The sequence below is a fragment of the Podospora bellae-mahoneyi genome, chromosome 7 (assembly GCF_035222275.1).
Source record: "Podospora bellae-mahoneyi strain CBS 112042 chromosome 7, whole genome shotgun sequence".
Lineage (NCBI taxonomy): Eukaryota > Fungi > Ascomycota > Sordariomycetes > Sordariales > Podosporaceae > Podospora > Podospora bellae-mahoneyi.
The window spans coordinates 1,694,236-1,712,686 of NC_085886.1; the positions used below are offsets into that span (position 1 = coordinate 1,694,236).

Sequence of the window (18,451 nt, forward strand, 5' to 3'; positions counted from 1 at the left end):
TCTCGCGCGTCATTTCCCCACGGATAACCGTTCCTGGTGCTTTACAAGGGGGGTCCAAAAATGAAAAAGATATACAACATACCATGCACTGCAACGCTGGCCTGCTTAAACGAAAATATGCCTTTAGGTAACAGTTTCGAAAATTGCGCGGGTAGATCCTTACGCAGTGGATATCATCTTTAAATGCATACATACCTACATACATGCATACATTCTCGTATCGGGAGGCATCTTATCTCCATCAGGCGAGGCTCAGCTCAGCTCGAGACAACACATGATGGCCGCTGCGAGGCTGACCTGCGCTGAGACTCATAACATAACATGATACAAGGTGCGCATAGTATCGGCGTGAGCTTATGAGTCATAATGGCATACGTGATGTGCAGTATTTAGCTTTGATTAGGTTGTAGTTATTCAGCATGTAGACGCATGCTATGTCTCGGGATTTGCCACTTACCCAAGGGTCCAGTTACACTATCTGTCAATACATACAAAACCCCTATGTCATCTCTTGGCACATTATCCAATAGACTTTAGACCTAAAACAACGAACGCCTGAACGAGGTGCAAACAAAGCAGCAATCCTGATTATTACTTGAATATAACAAACTCCCCCCGTTCAACGGTTAATAAACCAGTCCGAAACTCCCTAGATAAAGTTGACAAAGTAGTCTTGCCCCCCACCCTTTCTTCAAACCCGCTTGCTTGACTCTTCAATAAAGATCTGTCCCATATGTCTTGTTCCCTTTGTTCAGCAATCCAACCCCCTTTCACACCTCGGTATCAAATAAACCGCCATAGCCGCGCCACCCACACCACCCCATTACATAACCAAGCAGCACGAATTCTGCTTCTTAGCCGACTTGTAAAACATCTTGCTCTGCGCGCTCAAATCAGAGCTCTTGGCCACCAAGTCATCCAACTTCTCGCCGCGTTGCAGGACCTAAAAAAACATAGAAGCACATGTCAGCAAAACATTCTTTTCTTCACCGACTTGATGACCCCCACCCCCCACGCTAGAAAGGGACAATACATACGCTATCAATAGCCTTATGCAACACAATCTTCGTCTCGTCCAGTTCCTGCTGGATCTTGGCGATGCTGCTCGCATTGTTTGCGTCTTGGTAGTTGTTCAGATAGTCCTTCAACGCCGGGAAGAAAACGTCGCCGTTGTTCTTGGCGGCCTGGACGGTGGATAGTGGGACTTCGGAGAGGAACTGGTCCATGAGCTTGGAGAGGACGCTGTGGGCGGCAATGTGGGGGTAGTCCTTGGTGATGACCACGCCGGCGACGCCTTCGGAGCGGGCGTAGCAGTGGACGACATAGTCTGCAACGCATTTCAACCGCCGTTAGCATACATACATGCACATCTTGTCGGTTGTGATATCGAAAAGGTAAAACAAAAAAAAAAAAAAAAGACATACCCTGCTCCTCCACACTCTGCCTCTGCCCAGGCTTTGTCCGCTCCGCCACCGTCTTGCTGATCATGGTCATGAACTTGCCATACTCATCCCGCGTGAAGCGAGAGAACTCGCTGAGCTCGTGCTCGGCGCATAGCTGGATGGCGGGGGACTTGGTGTTGTCCAGCACGCCGACGTAGTAGAGCTTCATCTTGTCTGTTTGTCTGCTGTTGTGTGAAGCCGGTGGTGTAAAGTGAAGCAAAGCGCTATCTATCGCCCGCCAGCACCGGGATACGTAATGTTGGGAATGTGTGTCGTCGGGGTTAGGGGACCGATATGGGAGGGTTGAGTGTTCGGCCTTTCTCTGGGTGGGCAAGGAATCTGGAAGCGGTGCAGAGGTGGCAGAACGCGGGGGCAGGTGGAGACTCGGGGATGTGTCGTCGGAGCACGGATGAGACCGCCGGCTGTTGGTTCACTCGGGGGCTCGGTGGGATGTGTTGTTGTTATTGTTTGGTGTCGTCGTAATCGTGGCAGAATTTCCGTTGTTTCTTTGGTAACGGATGGGATTGAAGGGGTTGCGGCTGATGATGTCGTTGCAGGACTGAACCAACCGCCAGCGCCTACCCCTGCCACAGCCAGTCGACCGCTGACCGCCCGCGTGGCCTTGTCCTGAGGCTGGCCTCGGCGAAAAGCTTTCCCGTGCCGGCCGAGGCTAGAGGCCCGCGCTCTCTGAACCTATCAAGATGGTTTAGATGCATATTTGCATTATCACTTGGCATGCACTTGTCCGTTTCAGCAATATGAACTGATGTCCCATGGCTTATCTGGATCTTTGAATTGCTGACACCCAGCCACACACAGTCATATCTTCCCATCCTATAATCACATGTGTTCCCGACCTGCAATACCAAAAGCTTTGTATCGGCTTTGTTCAAAATGTCCACTATCCGACTTCGAAACCATTGACAGTTCCAAAGTAAAATATGGAAGGTAGGCAACCTGGCTCAGGTCGTATCGTGCCGAGTCAGCGAAACTCGAAGTACAGGCTATCCTTCTAAACGAAGGAGGCAAGAAGCATAGCGGGCCTCGACCTCATGGAAACACAAGGGTCAAGGTTCATGCAACTGGTGAATGAGCCCGGGATTACGTGGGTACGTATCACAGTGCGACTTTGACGTGCCGGGCACGAAGCTTGGACATCCCACAAGGGCCCCGAACGGTTGCCGCCACTCGTCCGCGCTCTGGTAGTGGTGGCTGTCAAGTTGTCAAAGTTACTGCTCGTGCGAGTCCGTTGCTCTGAGCTGTCGGTGAGGGATAAGGAGTCGTCATCGTATCGTCGTGTTCAACACTGCCCATGATAAGGGGAGGCAGTCTATCGCGGTTACATGAAATCCACCTTTGCAGCCAGCGTCGAACAATGTGCTGCCGCCGTTGGGCTTTTAAAAGGCCAAGAAGGACGGCAGCGGAGAAGCAGAAGAGCACTTGCCGTTCATGGGTGTCCCAGACAGGGTTCCAGGGTTGTCTCGAGCGGATGTGCCTTCCTTGCAACTCAACTTTGGGTCCACCGCTCTTTGCTTAGGCCGAGAGATCTGAATGCTCCTTTGCTCCTTGCTCCTTGCTCCTTGCTCCTTGCTCCTTGCTCCTTGCTCCTTGCTCCTTGCTCCTGGACGGTCCACAGGTGCTGCTTCTGCTTCGGATCCAGAATTAATGGACCCTTCTCACCCATTTTCCCCTCTGTCCGATTCACCAAGCGCTGCCAGATCTCCAAGCGACATGTGGTGTTCGTAATCCATAATAAGAAAGAAGGACACCTCTCTCTCTCCCCAGCCTGCCTTTGTTACTCCTACCTTCAGCCTCCCGTCCTGAACAATCCCTTACATACGACGAATAGCGACCAACAAGGAAACTTCTCCTGGCTTCTTCCCGCTAGTTGCCGACTGCATATTCGACCGACGCCCCCCGATATCGACCTTTGTCACCAGCTGCCTCTATCTCCCGAGTGCATATCGACGAAGCTTCGATAAGCACCATTCAACCTTATATTTCCGGGGTCGAATTACACGTCGATTGCGAAGGCGGCGTAAGAAGGGCGAATCCCTTACGACCAGCTTTCCCCAACTCCTCCACGGTCCTCTTGACCCCCACAGTCTGCTGCACCGCATCTCTGCATCAACAGCAATCATGGCGACCGACTTCATAATGCCCCAGATGCCCATTCAGCAACAACAGCCCCAAGCCCACCACTTTTACTCGCAGCCGCAGCAGCAGCAGCAGCAGCAGCAACCTTATCGTGCTCAGCAGCACTCTGGCTTTCAGCTGGCTCCGATCGCAACTCCTTATCAGCCTTCCACACAGCACAATACCCAGGTGTCGCCGCTCAGCACATCCGGCAACTCGCCGACTTCGCCCAAGAACTACATGACGCGCCAAATCCGGCCGCTCTACGTACCGGCTGTGCTGCGCCCGACCGAGTTTCCATCCAAGGTTCCGGCGCGACCAAAGTCGGAGCATGAGCCTGAGTCTCCTGAGGAGGAACCATTGCGTCACAGCAACAGCTTCATGAGCCTTGGTGGGTTGAGCGGAGGGTTGAGCGCGTCATTGGGTTTGACCAGACGGTCTACTGGCGATAGCGCCAAATACGTCGATGGAACTTGGAATCTGGACCTCTTTCCCAATCCGACTGGCACCCCCACCCGGAAACATTGGAAGGTATGCGGCACCCATTCATTGGACCTTTTGCGCACCTGAGATGATTCTAACATTGTTCCTGCAGTTGGACCAGGACGCACTTATCTGTGATCACGCGACCTGCAAAAAGTCCTTCAACACGTTCACCAGAAGACATCACTGCCGGCGCTGCGGCAACATCTTCTGCGGCGCTCACAGCGACTATCAAATCCCCCTTGATCAGGACGCCAACTACAACCCTCGTGGAGTTCCCAGCCGCGCCTGCGCTCACTGCTTCAACCAGTTTAGGGCATGGCGCAGTCGTGCAAACAGCCAGTCCTCCAGCAAGGGTTCATCTGATGGAGGCAACGCTCCCGAGACACCCGTCACCCCTACCGCCGCTGCCCCAGTCGCCGCTATCGCTCCTGGCCTGATGAGGCCCCTTCAAGCTCGCGTGGCCGAGGTGGCACACAGTGTTCCCAGAGACTGGAATTGGAGCACCTTTTAAACGAACGGTCTTTTAACCAGTTTATTTCCTTGTTGCGCCACCCAGAGGAAGAGTAATCATGCAAATCGCCGACATGAGAGACGACCACAGATTTTACCGTCCACTAGAACAACAACAGAGAACAGTGCACAGCACGAATCATAGAGAACTTTAGACTTTGTGGGATTCGACAAGTAGGAAAGGGAGACACGGCATTTGTCTCAGTTACGGAATGGGGGGAGGACCCTAAAGAGATTTTTTCTTTTCCTTCTGTTTTTTTCTATGATATACAGGAGGAAAGATACCCAGTGGTCGGCGATGCGTCGACACACATATTTTCTTTGTGAGTGAGGGTTTGAGAGATTTTTTTTTCCTTTGAGGTGGTCAGACAGTTTTGAGCATGGCCATTTTTCTGTTTGCATTTTGTTGCTGTCGTTGTTTTGTCTCGAGCTTTTGGCTTTTTGGCTCATTCTCATGGGAGTTGGCTTTGTATTTTTTTAGCAAGGCGCTCTAGGAGTTGGCTTGTGTTTTTTTCATTGAAGCATTTTTGTTTGACTGCATTGATTGGGGGTAAATGGGGGATTGCCGGCGTTGTGTTTATTTTACTTTGGGGTTTTGATGAGCTGAAGAAGAATATGGTGGGTGTGTGTGAAAGTAGTAGTTGTTGGAGTGGTGTGGTCCTGAAAGATTCAGATGTTTTTACTGGTTCTCTTTAGAATGGAGGCTGGGTGTTAATACAATGTTTTTTTTGAAGGCGCAAAAATCACATTTGGTTGTGGTGTGTGTGTTGTCGTGAGATGCGAATGTGCTCTATGAAATTGTTGTTTGCGTTGTGGGTGATGGTGCTGAACCCCTCCCGGCGACGACGGCAACACCGGAGATCTCGATCAAAGTGCGGGGAATTTGGGTTGATGTAGTCAGTGACTAACCCCTCCTCGGATCTTATCGATTTAGTTATCGTGAAGTAGTACCACCAAAACATGCCGAGACCTGGGTTTTTTTTTTTCCAGCTTCATATTTTTTGTTGTGTGTTGTATTCCGACTCATATATCAAATCTTCATCCGATCTTTGGTGTTTTGGTCTGTTGTTGGGGTGGTTTTCGATGTCATACACACATCTTGATTACAGTAAGAAAAGTGAGCCCCAACATATTACACTGATGAGCTGTATGTATGTACGGAGTAAGATGCAAATATATACCGTACTCAGATCCTCCTCCGAACATTCCGGTCCCGAGTCTCCCGAGTATTCTATATGTCCCTCAGAGAGTACATAATTCACTTGCCAGAAGCGGTCAGAAGATATTGTGCCTACTTCCCCTACCCTCTCGTGGTCAACCATCAATTTCTCTTCGTCACGAACGCCAGATGTTTCCCACAAGTCAATCGAACCAGGTATGTTTTTTTATAATTCTTTATTTCTTCCAAATATTGCCTCCCTTGATGCCTTCCTTCCCTTAAAAATTCCCAGTGTTCCCTTTTCTCTTTTGAAACCCAGTGTCAGAAGCATTCTTCTATCTTTCTCTCTTAAAAGAACTCCAAAAGGAGAAAGCATGAATGATCCCAAAACCCCAATGAATGAGAGACCGAAAAGAGGGCTAATATATACAAAGTTGAGAAATGAGCCGAAGCTCATCTCCAATACCCAAAAAGAAAAGTCGCTAAAAATTCCCGACCCAACACCGGTTTAAATGCTTTCGTTTTGTCGTTGTCTCCTTTCTTTTTCCCTTTTCCCTTTTTTGTTCTCGTCTTGTCTATGTTCTTATGGCAGAGTGAAGCACGATTCTAGCCGCCCAAGACATACACCGCTTCGCTATGCTGGATGAAAACACTCTTCTTTCAAGTGAAGATCAAAAGATATGTTTGCTCCAAATGTGGCATGGCTACAAGGCACTTGTGAACCATGCCGACAAGCTCTATTCATCTCGTCGTACTCCATCAAAAACAAACTAGTTTCTGTTGCGGAGGACACGACCGTTCTTGCCCTTCTTGACAGCACCCTCGTTGCTCTCGCCATAGACCTCACGCTCAACGCTCTTGGCAGCCTCCCAGCCGGCCTTCTCGGCAATGGCGACGCTGTTGCTAAGGCGTCTGTTCTTGACGTTCTTGGCGGGGGCGTTGCTGCGGCGGAGGTAGCTCTCGATGAAGAAAGAGACGAAGAGGTAGGTCAGGGGGGTGAGGTAGAACACGTTGAGCCAGATGGCAAAGGTGGTGCCGCTGGAGGTGATGCAAGGGGTGACCTGGCGGCCGAAAGAGTTCTTGATGCTGCCAACAAGACTGGCGGAGGCGTTGGCGGCGGCAGAAGCGCTAGCAGCGGCGGAGGAAGCAGAGACAGACTCGCCAGCCATGACGGGGATGGTGTAGTAGATGAAAGAGTGGATCATCGCACCGGAACCACCCACGAGGAACTGGGTGATCTGCATCGAGGTAAGAGAGCGCTTGATGAACATTGGGACGCGGATATTGAAAGCGGTGACAGTGTAGTAGGTGTACTAGAATACGGTCAGTTTTCCTGTTCGTTTTCTGTCATGTTTTGGAGTGAAGCTTACCATCATGGCGTGGATGAAGGAGTTGAAGAACACGAAGATCCAAATAGGAACCGACATGTAACGCATACCAGCCCACATGCACATCATGGCACCAGCGTGGTGATAGGTCTGGAGGGTCGAGCTGAGCTTGCCCTTGGCGAGGATGATGAGGGTGTCAAAGACCTCGTAGAACTTGCTGAGGTAGAACAACCAGCCGTAGAAAGCAAGACCCTCATTCCACATGCGACCGGCAGCATAACGGCTGGGCTCAGCGCTGGCGACCATGACGCCGTCAGCGGTGAAGGTCTGCCAGGAGCCAGCGGCCTCGTCCCAGAAGATAGCGTTACCGGCACCACTTTCGCCGTTGATCTGGCACATGGAGTCGAGAAAGCCAGAGACGCCAGTAGGGCCCAGAGGGCTGACAACAGTGCGGCGGAGAGCGTTGAACATACCCCACCAGGTCCAGGCGGAGTAGACGGCGAGGAAGATGTTGTGGGCGATCACGAACCACTTGAAGGGAAGGGTCTTGCTGATGCCCCAGGGCTTCTTGCCCGTGGACTTGTTGTAGGCATTGAGGAGCTTGGCCGAGACGGCATAGACGGCGGCGATGGTGAGAGGGACCTTGGGGTCGAGGACGGCCTGGTAGATGTGGTCGGGGATCTCGAAGGGAGGAGCAAAAGAGGTGGTGCCGGGTGGTGGTGGGGGAATGAAGCCGGCGTCTGCTGGGGGAGGGAACTTGAAGAGGGACCAGTCAGGCAGGCCCAGGGCAGCGGAGTCGAAGGAGATCATTGTGGGCGTCAGTTGATGTGTCTGGTGAACTGACAAAAAAGAGGAATCGAGTGATGGTGAGTAGTTGGAGTGAGGGAGAACACGCGGCGGGCGGGCGGTTCGTTTTGTTACCCACGACTGCTTGCTGTTGCTATGCTTTTCCCAACGTTTTTTTGCGATCCCGCCAATCTGCACGTCACACTGACAGGGGTCCTTACACCCAGCGGGGACCACTTTATGAAAGCGGAAGAAAAAAAGACAGGAGCAGCACGAGTCGAGAACCCCCAGCTGGTGCGATAGGAAGAGAGAAGAGAGGAGTGCCGGGAAAGAGCTCGGGATTTCCCTTGTTTATCATTATGTTCAATTTTTTTTTTTGGCTTTCACTTTCTGACCTAGGCCGCCCTGGGTTGGCATTCAGCTCCAGCTGGGAAAGGGAGAGCCAGCCAACAACAGATCGGTCATCAAGGGTCTCACATCTTGACTGAAGAATGTCGCCCTGCCGCAAGCCAAAGGGGGACCCAGCGAGCCAGCGGCACGCAAACTGGCACTGCAGAATGTCACCTTGAGAACCTAAGGCACTAGCGCTTCAGGGTCCCAAGGGTCTGGAGATGCCCGAGAAACTCAAAAAATGGAGAGGCCGGTGGCGGCGAAGACTACGAACGACAGGCGCTCATCCCGCCAAACCCAGCGATGCGATGGCAATTTGCAATGACAAGTGAAGGTTCGGATGATGCGGATCTGGACAGTGGAGGCAAGATCGAGCAGGCGCCGAGGGACAAGTGGAGTGAATCTCGAGCCCGGGCTCGATCCGGCCTCCTGGCACGCTTTCCCTTCAAGGCTCTAGCCGACTGCGAGCCGAAAAAGCGGGTGCTTCCAGACGAACGAGATGCCGCCGACCAGACATCCCGGACATTGATGTCCACAAAAGATGTGGTACGATAAGATACTGACCGATCACATGTGATTTTGGACCCTTGTGGATGGGATGAAGCTGGAAAAGTCGCGATGCGAGTCTGGAAGACTTTCTCATCAGGGTTCTCTTGTGTTGCCATCCCGCCAATTTGTGCCAGATGTATCTGCCGAGGTGCCTATTGCGCACGTTCTATTCGTCAATTCAATTCAACAAAAACTACAAAGACAGGCCGCCATTTGACCGCCCTCCTCCCCACTCATCCCCAACACTTGCTGCAGGAGCGCACAACAGTCTTTCCCGCACGCTTTTCCGGGGCTCTGCATGGGCGCCCACTGCATACGCAAGTGTCAAGGGCGGCGGCGAATCCCTTGGCGCGTTTTTCGTTTGAGATGGAATCCCGTCCGTCCGCGAAAAGCTTCATCAGATGTCAAACTTTGGGACAACCCACGCCACGAACCAGTTCATGAGTCGCGCCTTTCACCAAATCCGTAGTCCGTACACGAACATCGAGGTCGAGGTGTTACGGTCATAAGAAAACACCGGCAGTTGTGCTGGTGGCACCAATATGGAAGACACTGATGAGAATAGCACAGAAAACACTGGGTTTGCAGATCTCTCTGGGTTGATTCAGCGCCGCCACTTACACAATCAACGACCATTGCGATCAGCAAGCGGGGGATCTTCCATCAGACGTCTGCCAGAAAAGGCACGGTCAAAGGCAAACTATGAGATAATAGCGGCTCCGTGACAGCACTGGCCGGTGGCCCGGACATTGAAACCGATCTCTGGGTCTCCATATCCGGCGCCGTCTTTGACCGACTTCCGTTGTTGAAGTCCTCGTTATCTTATCCTGCTCCACATTCGGGCCGGCCCCACGCTGTTCTGACCGATGTCTTTACTAGTCTATCGACGAACATTGAGGCCTTCCATTCCAGGTGTGCCGAAAACCGATGTTATGTCACAGATGACAATATCATCTTGATGCGGAGTTGGCACTTATCAGCAGTCCATTGAGGCTCATCAGCCATTGTTCTGTGTTGGATACCTATTCGTTTGCATCATATCCCTCCGTCCGGTAGTGTACATGAGAAGGCAAGAGGACGCACCAACGGACGCACGAACGTAGAGCAACGGCGCTTCCACTTCTGGATCTCTAATTTGCAATGTCAAGGCACCCCTCAGACTTGCTGTCAAAATGTTGTGTGCGTGGTGTCTCGAGCTGTGTTTGAGAGTCTGATCATGAAACCCTATCTGCGTGTAATTCCTGCGTTCTGATTGGTCCAACCTCAGGGTCTGAGTCGTAAAACGGCAGGTGCTGGTCTGTGCAGCCATCATGGTCACTTCCTTTGAACTTTAGCTGATGGCGAAAGAACACAAGAGGTTCCAGGTTGGTACAGTGCTGCTCAAATGATGAAAAGGCTCCGTCCGGGCTACGGGACACGAGGCGAGTATTCGACTTATCAAGTTTACATATACGACTTTGAGCTGGAGGTCTATGATATTCAAGTTAAAATCTTGTGGCAAACGCGCGCCTTCACACAACTGAATCATCGACCTGCGCATACAAGACACTGAATTGTCTCACCACTATCATGCTCTGATCGATTTAATACTGACTGGCATCTTATCAGTTTCGCCAAGACTCGTTTCAAGCTCAACTGCAGCACGCCGCCACCCCAGCCAAGCCTATTCTCATACTAAACACCATGTGTTTCTCTAACCACCACACTGAGCTTGTCGTCTGGTGGTCTGACTTCTGAGAGAAGGAGATATTTGCAGTGTCCACTCGCGCTCTTCAACCTCGTCCTCCATTTGGCATCTGAGAGTCATGAAGTTGGGCACCACAATGACGCAGTTCTCCGAGCTGAGATAGTTGATACGCTTATAAGTATATATTCCCAATACGAATACGATTTTCCTTGTTTAACCCCAAGCTTGTCGAGATACTCACACATTGCCTCCATATTGCCAGACGGTTGGCTGTTCACCTTATCCCAGCTTGCTTGGGTACAGACGCCCATGTGGCTGCTACTCTATTCTCTCATACGCCCCTTTGATAGGACGCTCCTGAATTGCCAAAAGGCATTGCTTCATTTCATATTACTTTGTAATTAATTCTCAACATGCATTTTCGACAAACACTCACAGCCCTGACAGGCTTGGTTTCTTCAGTGGTAGGAGGTAAGTCTTCCAAGCCCTGTACTTGTTCAAGTTCACTTGCTGACAGATAACAACAGCGCCAGCCCCTATTGACCGCAGCACAACGTCAGGGGGGAAGCTCAAGAACGCTACCAACGATGAGAAGCGATCTCTTTTTGACACCATTCTTCCTCCCCTCGGGAACCACAACATCATCCTTCCTGGGGCAGGTCTCAATGTTCTCATTGGCAGCGCCATCAGCCAACTTGCTCGGATTGCTGAGCTAGAGCTGGCGGCGCTGATCGGATCACAATTCGCCTTGGCTATTCAGCTTGAGACAATCAAAACCAACATTCGTATCAATCATTTCAGGGCCCAGTTCCCACACGTGGTATGTTCTCTTCGGTACTACTCAAGTGTGCTACTAACTTCTTCCCCCCAGAACTGCGTCATTATTTGTGTAACAAATGTTCTAGATCAACGAGATCCAAGCAACATCAACAACCGCTACCTTCTCAACCAGCTCCGTATTGACAACGGCTTCCCAGACAAGGAGCTACTGATCATGGTCACCGACTCCCAGCAAATGACCATTGTTCCTACCCCCACACCAGTGACGGACTTTTCCCAGAACCCAGTCAACTCTGTCATTCCAGACCTAAACCTCAGTCCAATCATCATCAACAACAACAACTTCACACAAGCAGACACCCTTTCCTCCTCTCTAACTGACACCACCGCTTCCCTCGAATCAGAATCAACCCTCTTCCCCACGACCACCACCTTCCCAGACAACACAAACAACGCAGCCCAACCGACCTCTTCCCCCATCTCCCCCAGTCCCACTCAACAACCAACCTCCTCCCTCGATCTCGGCTCTTTGATCCAGCCTACCCCCTCACTTCAACCCCGTGGCAACTCCCCTCGCCAGATCAACCTCGTCAACCTCCCAGCAGACCTCTCCTCCCTCCCCAACAACGACAACCTCGATTTCACCCACCTCCTGAACCAATCCCTCCTCCTCCCCTTCGGCATCACTGCCCCGACGTTCGGGTCATCGCTAGGTTTGGTGCTGGCAGACCCAGCAGCTATTATTTTGCCAGGGCAAAAGGAAATATTTGTCGACACGCTGGCTAGTCTGCAGGGTAACTGCCTTGCTTTGCAGTTGGGCCTGGGGAATACGGGACTAGGTCTGGGGGGGGTAGGGTTTGATGGGCAGCTGTTTGGGAGTTTGGAGGAGTTGATTCAGGCGGGAGTGAGGGGGTTGGTCGGTGGTGGTGGTGGTGGTGGGTTGAATCTGGGACAGCCGGTGATTCCGCCGGGGGTTATTGCTGCGAATCCGGATTTGGGTGATGAGGGGGGTGTTGATTTGGTTACGACTGTTACGGAGGAGCTGGGCTCGCCTGAGACTGACACGGCTACGTTGACGGATGTTTTGACGGGTACAACAACTACAGCGGAGGATGTGGCGACAGGGACGGATACTGCTACTGTTACGGATGGGCCGACGGCCACTGAGACGGGTGTTGCTACGTCGACGGGGGGTGAGGTTGAGGAGACTGCTTTTGCTCAGGCTAGGGTCAGCAGGAGGAGGAGGGCATAGATTATGTAGGGCTTTTTCTGTTCAAGGTGTGTTTATGAGTCCGTGATATGACGAGATTTCGGCGTTGGGGTGGGCTTGTGGGTTGTCTGGCTTCAGTTGACCAGATTGTACATATCGTCATTCTTTTGAATATAATTATGGAATTTACTTATCCGCTTTACCTTTGCATTACTCTTGGATGTCTCTTTCACGTTGTATATAAGGCACATGATGCGCGTATGTAAGATCCTGTTGGATAGAAATGCCCCAAGATGAATGGTAAAGTCTTCTTGAGGCATATGCTTTCTAACCATGATATAGTATCGTGAGATGCAGAAAGATTTCGACGAGATGTGTTTGAGGATATCCGCAGAGGTTGAACTGCGAGGCCCTCGTCAAGTTCCAGGAACGCCAAGTACCAAGGTCACAGCTTCCGTGGGTATGATCTAAGGTAGCTCAGTTTCCCTTCAACAGGACGTTGTGTTGTTCACGTTGGTCTTCATATCGAATGAATTAACTGGGAGAAAATCGGCTGGGCTAATAACAATGATGATGATAGAATGAATCCATAATTGGGCAGTTCTTTCAGGATGTCATCATGTTTGCCAAGACTACCGGACTCGGAGAGAAGCATCTCCTATGTAAGAGGTTACGTAGTTTGAACCAGTTGGGTTTGTTTGTGCGGCATGATGGCAGGTAAATATCTGTTGAGGAACAACATGTGACGCTTTTTGAAGAGAACCAGCTTACATCATGATACCATCTGAAATCCTCTCTCAGCCATGAACATGTACCCGGTTTCGGAGGGCATGAGACGAAATGCCACCGCAGAGGGATTTAATGGACTCGCCTGCCGCTCGGATTGCCCCTCAATCGCAACCCTTTTTCTGCCTCGCGGCCCGTTTGAATCGCAACGGATTGCCCCGCCGTTGCGACTGCGCTGCCTGCCCCCAACCGCCATGGCATGTAAATATTCAACACAGACAGGGGGTCCGAGAAACATATTTATCAAGGTGTCACAGTAGACCTCAAAACACCCACCGCTATTCGATAGCAAAACCAATTACGTCTCCATTTACCCCGGAATCTACTTACAGCTGCCAAGTTTTCTTGTTACCGTACGGTAAGCATTTCCCACATTCAGTGACTCAGGCAGACCCCACCACAAAACCCCGCGCTCAATTCGCCTCGCCTCAATTCAAGCTGCCATTGAAGAACCGCAAAAACAACGACACCTGAAGTGTTTCCCCTCTGAATCTCCCCAACGACTGAAGCAAGCAGTGTTGCCTACGGAACGAATCACCATGCCGACTACCATTATTCTTGGTTCCCAATGGGGTATGTCAATAATGTCAATTTCGTCTGGACCACCGTTACGGCCAGACGAAAATTTGCGGTCGGAACTGTCGCTAACCCTAACCCTTGAACTGTAGGTGACGAGGGCAAGGGCAAGCTCAGCGATATCCTTTGCCAGAAGGCCCAGATCTGCGCCCGCGCTGCTGGAGGTCACAATGCTGGTCATTCAGTTGTGTAAGTCACCCCATGGTGAACCAATTGCTGTTGTGGAATGAGTTCCAAGTTGCTAACGGAAACGGTGCTGTTTGTGTGTAGTGCCAATGGCGTTTCGTACGAGTACGGAGATACCTCTATGCCCCTGACCACTACTATTACTATCCGACGACGCGCGAATTGACACTTGTGTTTTCTGCCAACAGCTTCCACCTGCTCCCATCAGGCTTGATCAACCCCAACTGCGAGAACCTCATCGGCTCCGGCGTCGTCGTCAACGTCGAGGCTTTCTTCAAGGAGCTCAATGCGCTCGAGGAGAAGGGTCTGAAGCACGTCCGCGAGAAGATCCTCATCAGCGACCGCGCCCATGTCAACCTCACACTCCACGCCGCCGTCGACAGGGCGGAGGAGGCTCAATTAGAAGGAAACAAGAAGATTGGCACCACCGGCCGCGGCATCGGCCCATCATACGCCACCAAGGCCAGCCGGAAGGGTATCAGGGTTCACGAGATCTTCAAGGAGGCCGTCTTTGAGAAGAAGCTGCGCACTCTGGCCGAGGGGTATAAGAAGCAGTTTGGCGAGCTTTTCGAGTATGACGTTGAGGAGGAGATTGCCCGCTTCCGCGAGTACAGGAAACTGCTTCCCAACTTCGTCTGCGACGGCCCCAACTTCATCGATCAGGCCCAGAAGAGCGGACGGGACCTCTTGGTTGAGGGTGCCAATGCCCTGATGTTGGATATTGACTATGGCACCTACCCCTACGTCACCAGCAGCAATACTGGTTTCGGTGGTGCCGTTACTGGTCTTGCGCTCGACTACAAGCAAATCAAGGAGGTTATTGGTGTCGTAAAAGCTTACACCGTATGCTCTCTCACCATCATTCATATCTGAGCCATCTCGTGCTGACCCCCTTGTTAGACCAGAGTTGGTGGTGGTCCCTTCAAGACCGAAGACCTCGGTGAGGCCGGCACCAAGCTCCAGGAGATTGGCCGTGAATGGGGTGTTTCTACTGGTAGGAGACGTAGGTGCGGCTGGCTCGACCTTGTCGTGCTGAAGTACTCTCAGCTCATCAACAACTACACATCGTGGAACTTGACCAGTATGTTGTTTTCATAACACAAGGGTATTTAGTTGGCTAACAATTCCTCTCCAGAGCTCGACATCTTAGACACATTCCCTACCATCAAGGTTGCTGTCGCCTACAAGGACAAGGAGACTGGCGAGGTCATCGAGCACTTCCCCGCCGACCTCGACTACCTTGACACTCTCGAGGTTGTCTACAAGGAGTTTGAGGGCTGGCAAACACCCATCACTTCGGTCAAGACCTTTGACGCCCTTCCCGCGCAAGCACAGGCGTACGTCAAGTTCATTGAGGAGTTCACTGGTATCCCCGTGAAGTGGATCGGTACTGGCCGTAAGTTTCCTGTTTGAACCCCTTATCTCTCTACCTAGAAGATGCTGACATGAGACACCAGCTGCGCGCGACGACATGATTTGTCTTTAAGCAAGCAAAGCAAGATGTCTGCTTCGGCGAGAGTTTGCGGAATGTTTGGAGAGAGTGTTAAGACTCATAGATTCCCCTTTTCTTTGTGGCTTTTCTTTTTTTGTAAAGAGAGAGGAAGGGAAGGGAGGGTTTTGCAAAAAGAAAAATGATGGGAGGCAACGGCGTACCTTTTTTTTTTTCATTATCCTGTTTGTTTACTGTTACATACCTAGGGTACATAACCTTACCTTACCTTATAAAGTCATGGCGTCCCTGCGGAAACTGTTTGGGGTGGCGAGAGGCTTTTAGATATCCTGTAAAAAATACCCTGGTTTAGATTGATGATGGTCTTGGTTGGCTTTTTGGTGGTTGTGTTGTATGGTTGTGACATACGATTTAAGCTCGAGAACAGATGACCACGGAACATTTTTTTTGGTAACTCACACACATGGTAGATATTCTCGTATTTCGTCTTTTTAACATACGTAGTTGGTATGCCACAAGGTCTTCACTTTTGCACATTGCGACGGCTTCACCACAAACCTGATGAAAGCTATGTAGGTTGACGACTGGTTCAACGACTCTGTAGATGAGCCGTAGCCTCTGGTAGGTACCTACTGACCTAGCTATATCTTCGTTTGACCTTACCGTCTTCACATTGGCCAGAATTATGGGCTCATGCGAAGCAAATTCTTTTCTTTTCCACATCTTCTGGCCACGGATTCACCTCAACCTAGGTTACCTAGTTAGCCACGGAAAGAGAGGTTTGGGGAAGCTGAGATTAGGGTATTTTGTGGCAGAAATCTTACAACGCCCAGCCAATTTTAAAATTCATCCATCATTGATAAGGTTTTGCTCTGGTAGAAAATTTCCTGAGTATGGTTCAAATATTTGATTCATTCGTAGTGAGATTGATCAGAAGAAATGGCCGCCATTTCAGAGCATCCCTTTGTCTTGACGGCAGACATTGTGGCCAAATCGAGCTCATTGAGTTCTTTGGGTTCCCCTACTTTGTCCTCGAAAGACTCCGAGTTGATCCCCGTTTCGGAGGTTATAAGAAGAGAGAGGGTGTTGGCGTTGATGGTCGATTCTCTCGGTGTGTTGAGAAGTTATATCCCAGAGGGAAAATGGACGATACCAGGCAGGTTCTAGAGGCCTTCGTTCAGGATTTACCTCTTGAAGTATGTAGAATTCTTATGCAGGAGACTGTGGACTCATCCGCCACTCCCAAAAAACTGCTGCAGTTGAGGTGGATGCCATGTTGAAGCCAGGCAAGCCAGTTTCATTGGTGTTCACGGAGCAAATTACTAACGTTTATACCCTATTTAAAGTTCGGCATTGCGGCAACCTAGTCATAACAGACGGATTGGATCCTGACTTCGGAAACGAAGTGAACCGCCATATGGCAGAAATCAAGAGCTGTTCCGGAAATGAGCAGGCAGCTCTTCGAACTTCTTGTTTGAAGAGAGATGGGCACCGCTGTGTACTAAGCGGGTTCTATGAAGAGCAATTCTACAAAAACAACTGTCCGCCCATGAGCAGGTGGGGAAGAAATGGGAACCCCTCGCCGCGTCACATATGATCCCGTTCGCCCTTGGGAAATTTGAAGAGAGCAATGCCGAAGAGGTGGGTGTAGTGACCCCGTTATCAATATGAGTACTTCAACGAACGGGAACTCACCTATAGACACGCAAAACGGCGATCATCTGGTGGGCAATTTGGAGATATTTTGGAACTATCAACCTACAACACATGCGGCCAGAAACCACCAAAAAGCCAGAGAACGCCATAATGCTCACTCAGTTCTTCCATGACGCGTTTGACAAGTTTCAGTTGCGTTTGAACCGAAGCCTGAGGTAAGCTAAGATACCTATGAGAGACAATACCAGTAATCACGTCTCGGTTGCCAAGAAGCGGGTGATAGCCTCATTGCTACCGCGTACATATCTTCGGCGACGGTTATGGCCGCGGGACGCTGTCGAGAGCCCCTCAAACAGCTACTTTCAAACAACATGACACCTCAGCGCGTGCTGCTCCGCTCCCAGACCCCAATTTGTTGAGAGTCCATTATGTCCTCTGCAAGATATTCAACGTAAGTCAAGAGCCTACTTGTGTATAGCCTCTACAGCAGAGGCCAGTAAACAACACGAACAGATACTAGTTACGTGAACTACCCTGACGACACAGACCAAGCCATGCCTGAAATGGGGCTTAACAAACAAGGTTGAAAAGGCCTCAGATTGAATGAGAGCTACACTAGAGTGATATGTGTTTATGAATAGATAGAATCAGGAATTTAACTGCATGTTTCCGCCGCGATAAACAGAAGAATCATTCATGTATAGGTAGCTAAAGAAGAGGAATTCTAGCTGTGCACCCCTCCCTCCCCCTTTTTTTTTTTTTTTTTTGCTAACCTGGCATCCCCCCTGGGGTTAGGGTGCAGGGAGTTTTCATCTCCTGATAGGGTTTTCTGGGAGTGAGGAGCTTTGCAGATCAGAGGTGTCTTGTTTGTTGTTGATACAGATATTGCTAACAAAAACATGAACTAAGTAGTCACTTTTGTCTACCAGGTAGGTTGCTTTACTCACACTCTCCGTACGTACCACAATCTCAATCAGCAAACAAGCATACTTTAGGTAGTTCACACCAGTCTGCTTTTCAGAACCAGCTGAAAGATCATATGAACAGGTTTTTTTTTTCCACGTCACTTTTCACATATATATCTTTACACAAATAATACAGGTTAGGACCTCTCCTTCTAATGTGCTTCGGGAAACACACACCACTGGTAAACGAAGTTACGTTGCATGGCATGTATACAGTAGGTAAGGTAGGTACTTGACCACACTCACAGTAGTAGTCAAAACTTGATCCCACAATTATTGATTGGCCTGTGCTTTTACAGGTTTTCATCAATGGACCAAAATGTTACTTCCGTAATGTCAAGTAGGGTATGTATATATATATATATATAT

At 50.3% G+C, this 18,451-nt stretch overlaps 5 protein-coding genes across 5 annotated transcripts; 3 read left to right on the forward strand and 2 right to left on the reverse strand.

Annotated features, from left to right (window-relative positions):
* Positions 1–560: 560 nt before the first annotated feature.
* YKT6 (palmitoyltransferase) lies at positions 561–2,093 on the reverse strand. Its single transcript, XM_062882243.1, has 3 exons — positions 1,425–2,093; positions 1,038–1,327; positions 561–943 (listed from the first exon to the last, which is right to left on the reverse strand). The coding sequence occupies exons 1-3, from the start codon at positions 1,609–1,611 to the stop codon at positions 824–826; spliced, it is 597 nt and encodes a 198-aa protein (XP_062728259.1). The 5' UTR covers positions 1,612–2,093; the 3' UTR covers positions 561–823.
* A 1,139-nt stretch (positions 2,094–3,232) lies between these two features.
* Positions 3,233–5,312, forward strand: QC761_706900 (uncharacterized protein). The gene is made up of 2 exons (XM_062882244.1): positions 3,233–4,109; positions 4,174–5,312. Exons 1-2 carry the CDS (start codon positions 3,582–3,584, stop codon positions 4,573–4,575), a joined length of 930 nt encoding a protein of 309 aa, XP_062728260.1. The 5' UTR covers positions 3,233–3,581; the 3' UTR covers positions 4,576–5,312.
* Positions 5,313–5,929: 617 nt separating this feature from the next.
* Positions 5,930–9,129, reverse strand: QC761_706910 (uncharacterized protein). The gene is made up of 2 exons (XM_062882245.1): positions 7,104–9,129; positions 5,930–7,046 (listed from the first exon to the last, which is right to left on the reverse strand). The coding sequence occupies exons 1-2, from the start codon at positions 7,869–7,871 to the stop codon at positions 6,504–6,506; spliced, it is 1,311 nt and encodes a 436-aa protein (XP_062728261.1). The 5' UTR covers positions 7,872–9,129; the 3' UTR covers positions 5,930–6,503.
* A 1,757-nt stretch (positions 9,130–10,886) lies between these two features.
* On the forward strand, positions 10,887–12,505 carry QC761_0106660 (uncharacterized protein; the record flags this gene model as incomplete). Its single annotated transcript, XM_062873174.1, has 2 exons — positions 10,887–10,944; positions 11,001–12,505. The coding sequence occupies 2 exons, from the start codon at positions 10,887–10,889 to the stop codon at positions 12,503–12,505; spliced, it is 1,563 nt and encodes a 520-aa protein (XP_062728262.1).
* Positions 12,506–13,373: 868 nt separating this feature from the next.
* Positions 13,374–15,665, forward strand: ADE12 (Adenylosuccinate synthase). The gene is made up of 7 exons (XM_062882246.1): positions 13,374–13,467; positions 13,507–13,822; positions 13,918–14,014; positions 14,200–14,854; positions 14,912–15,092; positions 15,147–15,407; positions 15,469–15,665. Exons 2-7 carry the CDS (start codon positions 13,789–13,791, stop codon positions 15,495–15,497), a joined length of 1,257 nt encoding a protein of 418 aa, XP_062728263.1. The 5' UTR covers positions 13,374–13,467; positions 13,507–13,788; the 3' UTR covers positions 15,498–15,665.
* Positions 15,666–18,451: the final 2,786 nt, after the last annotated feature.

Excerpts from the sequence above, each read along its gene's own strand:
- YKT6 (XM_062882243.1), bottom strand. The coding sequence starts at position 1,611 with ATGAAGCTCTACTACGTCGGCGTGCTGGACAACACCAAGTCCCCCGCC. Across the intron at positions 1,328-1,424 it reads GCAGAGTGTGGAGGAGCAGG|ACTATGTCGTCCACTGCTAC; the intron begins GTATGTCTTTTT and ends AATGCGTTGCAG. Across the intron at positions 944-1,037 it reads TGCATAAGGCTATTGATAGC|GTCCTGCAACGCGGCGAGAA; the intron begins GTATGTATTGTC and ends ATGTTTTTTTAG.
- QC761_706900 (XM_062882244.1), top strand. The coding sequence starts at position 3,582 with ATGGCGACCGACTTCATAATGCCCCAGATGCCCATTCAGCAACAACAG. Across the intron at positions 4,110-4,173 it reads CCACCCGGAAACATTGGAAG|TTGGACCAGGACGCACTTAT; the intron begins GTATGCGGCACC and ends TTGTTCCTGCAG.
- QC761_706910 (XM_062882245.1), bottom strand. The coding sequence starts at position 7,871 with ATGATCTCCTTCGACTCCGCTGCCCTGGGCCTGCCTGACTGGTCCCTC. Across the intron at positions 7,047-7,103 it reads CCTTCATCCACGCCATGATG|TACACCTACTACACTGTCAC; the intron begins GTAAGCTTCACT and ends ACCGTATTCTAG.
- ADE12 (XM_062882246.1), top strand. The coding sequence starts at position 13,789 with ATGCCGACTACCATTATTCTTGGTTCCCAATGGG. Across the intron at positions 15,093-15,146 it reads CACATCGTGGAACTTGACCA|AGCTCGACATCTTAGACACA; the intron begins GTATGTTGTTTT and ends ATTCCTCTCCAG. Across the intron at positions 15,408-15,468 it reads GAAGTGGATCGGTACTGGCC|CTGCGCGCGACGACATGATT; the intron begins GTAAGTTTCCTG and ends ATGAGACACCAG.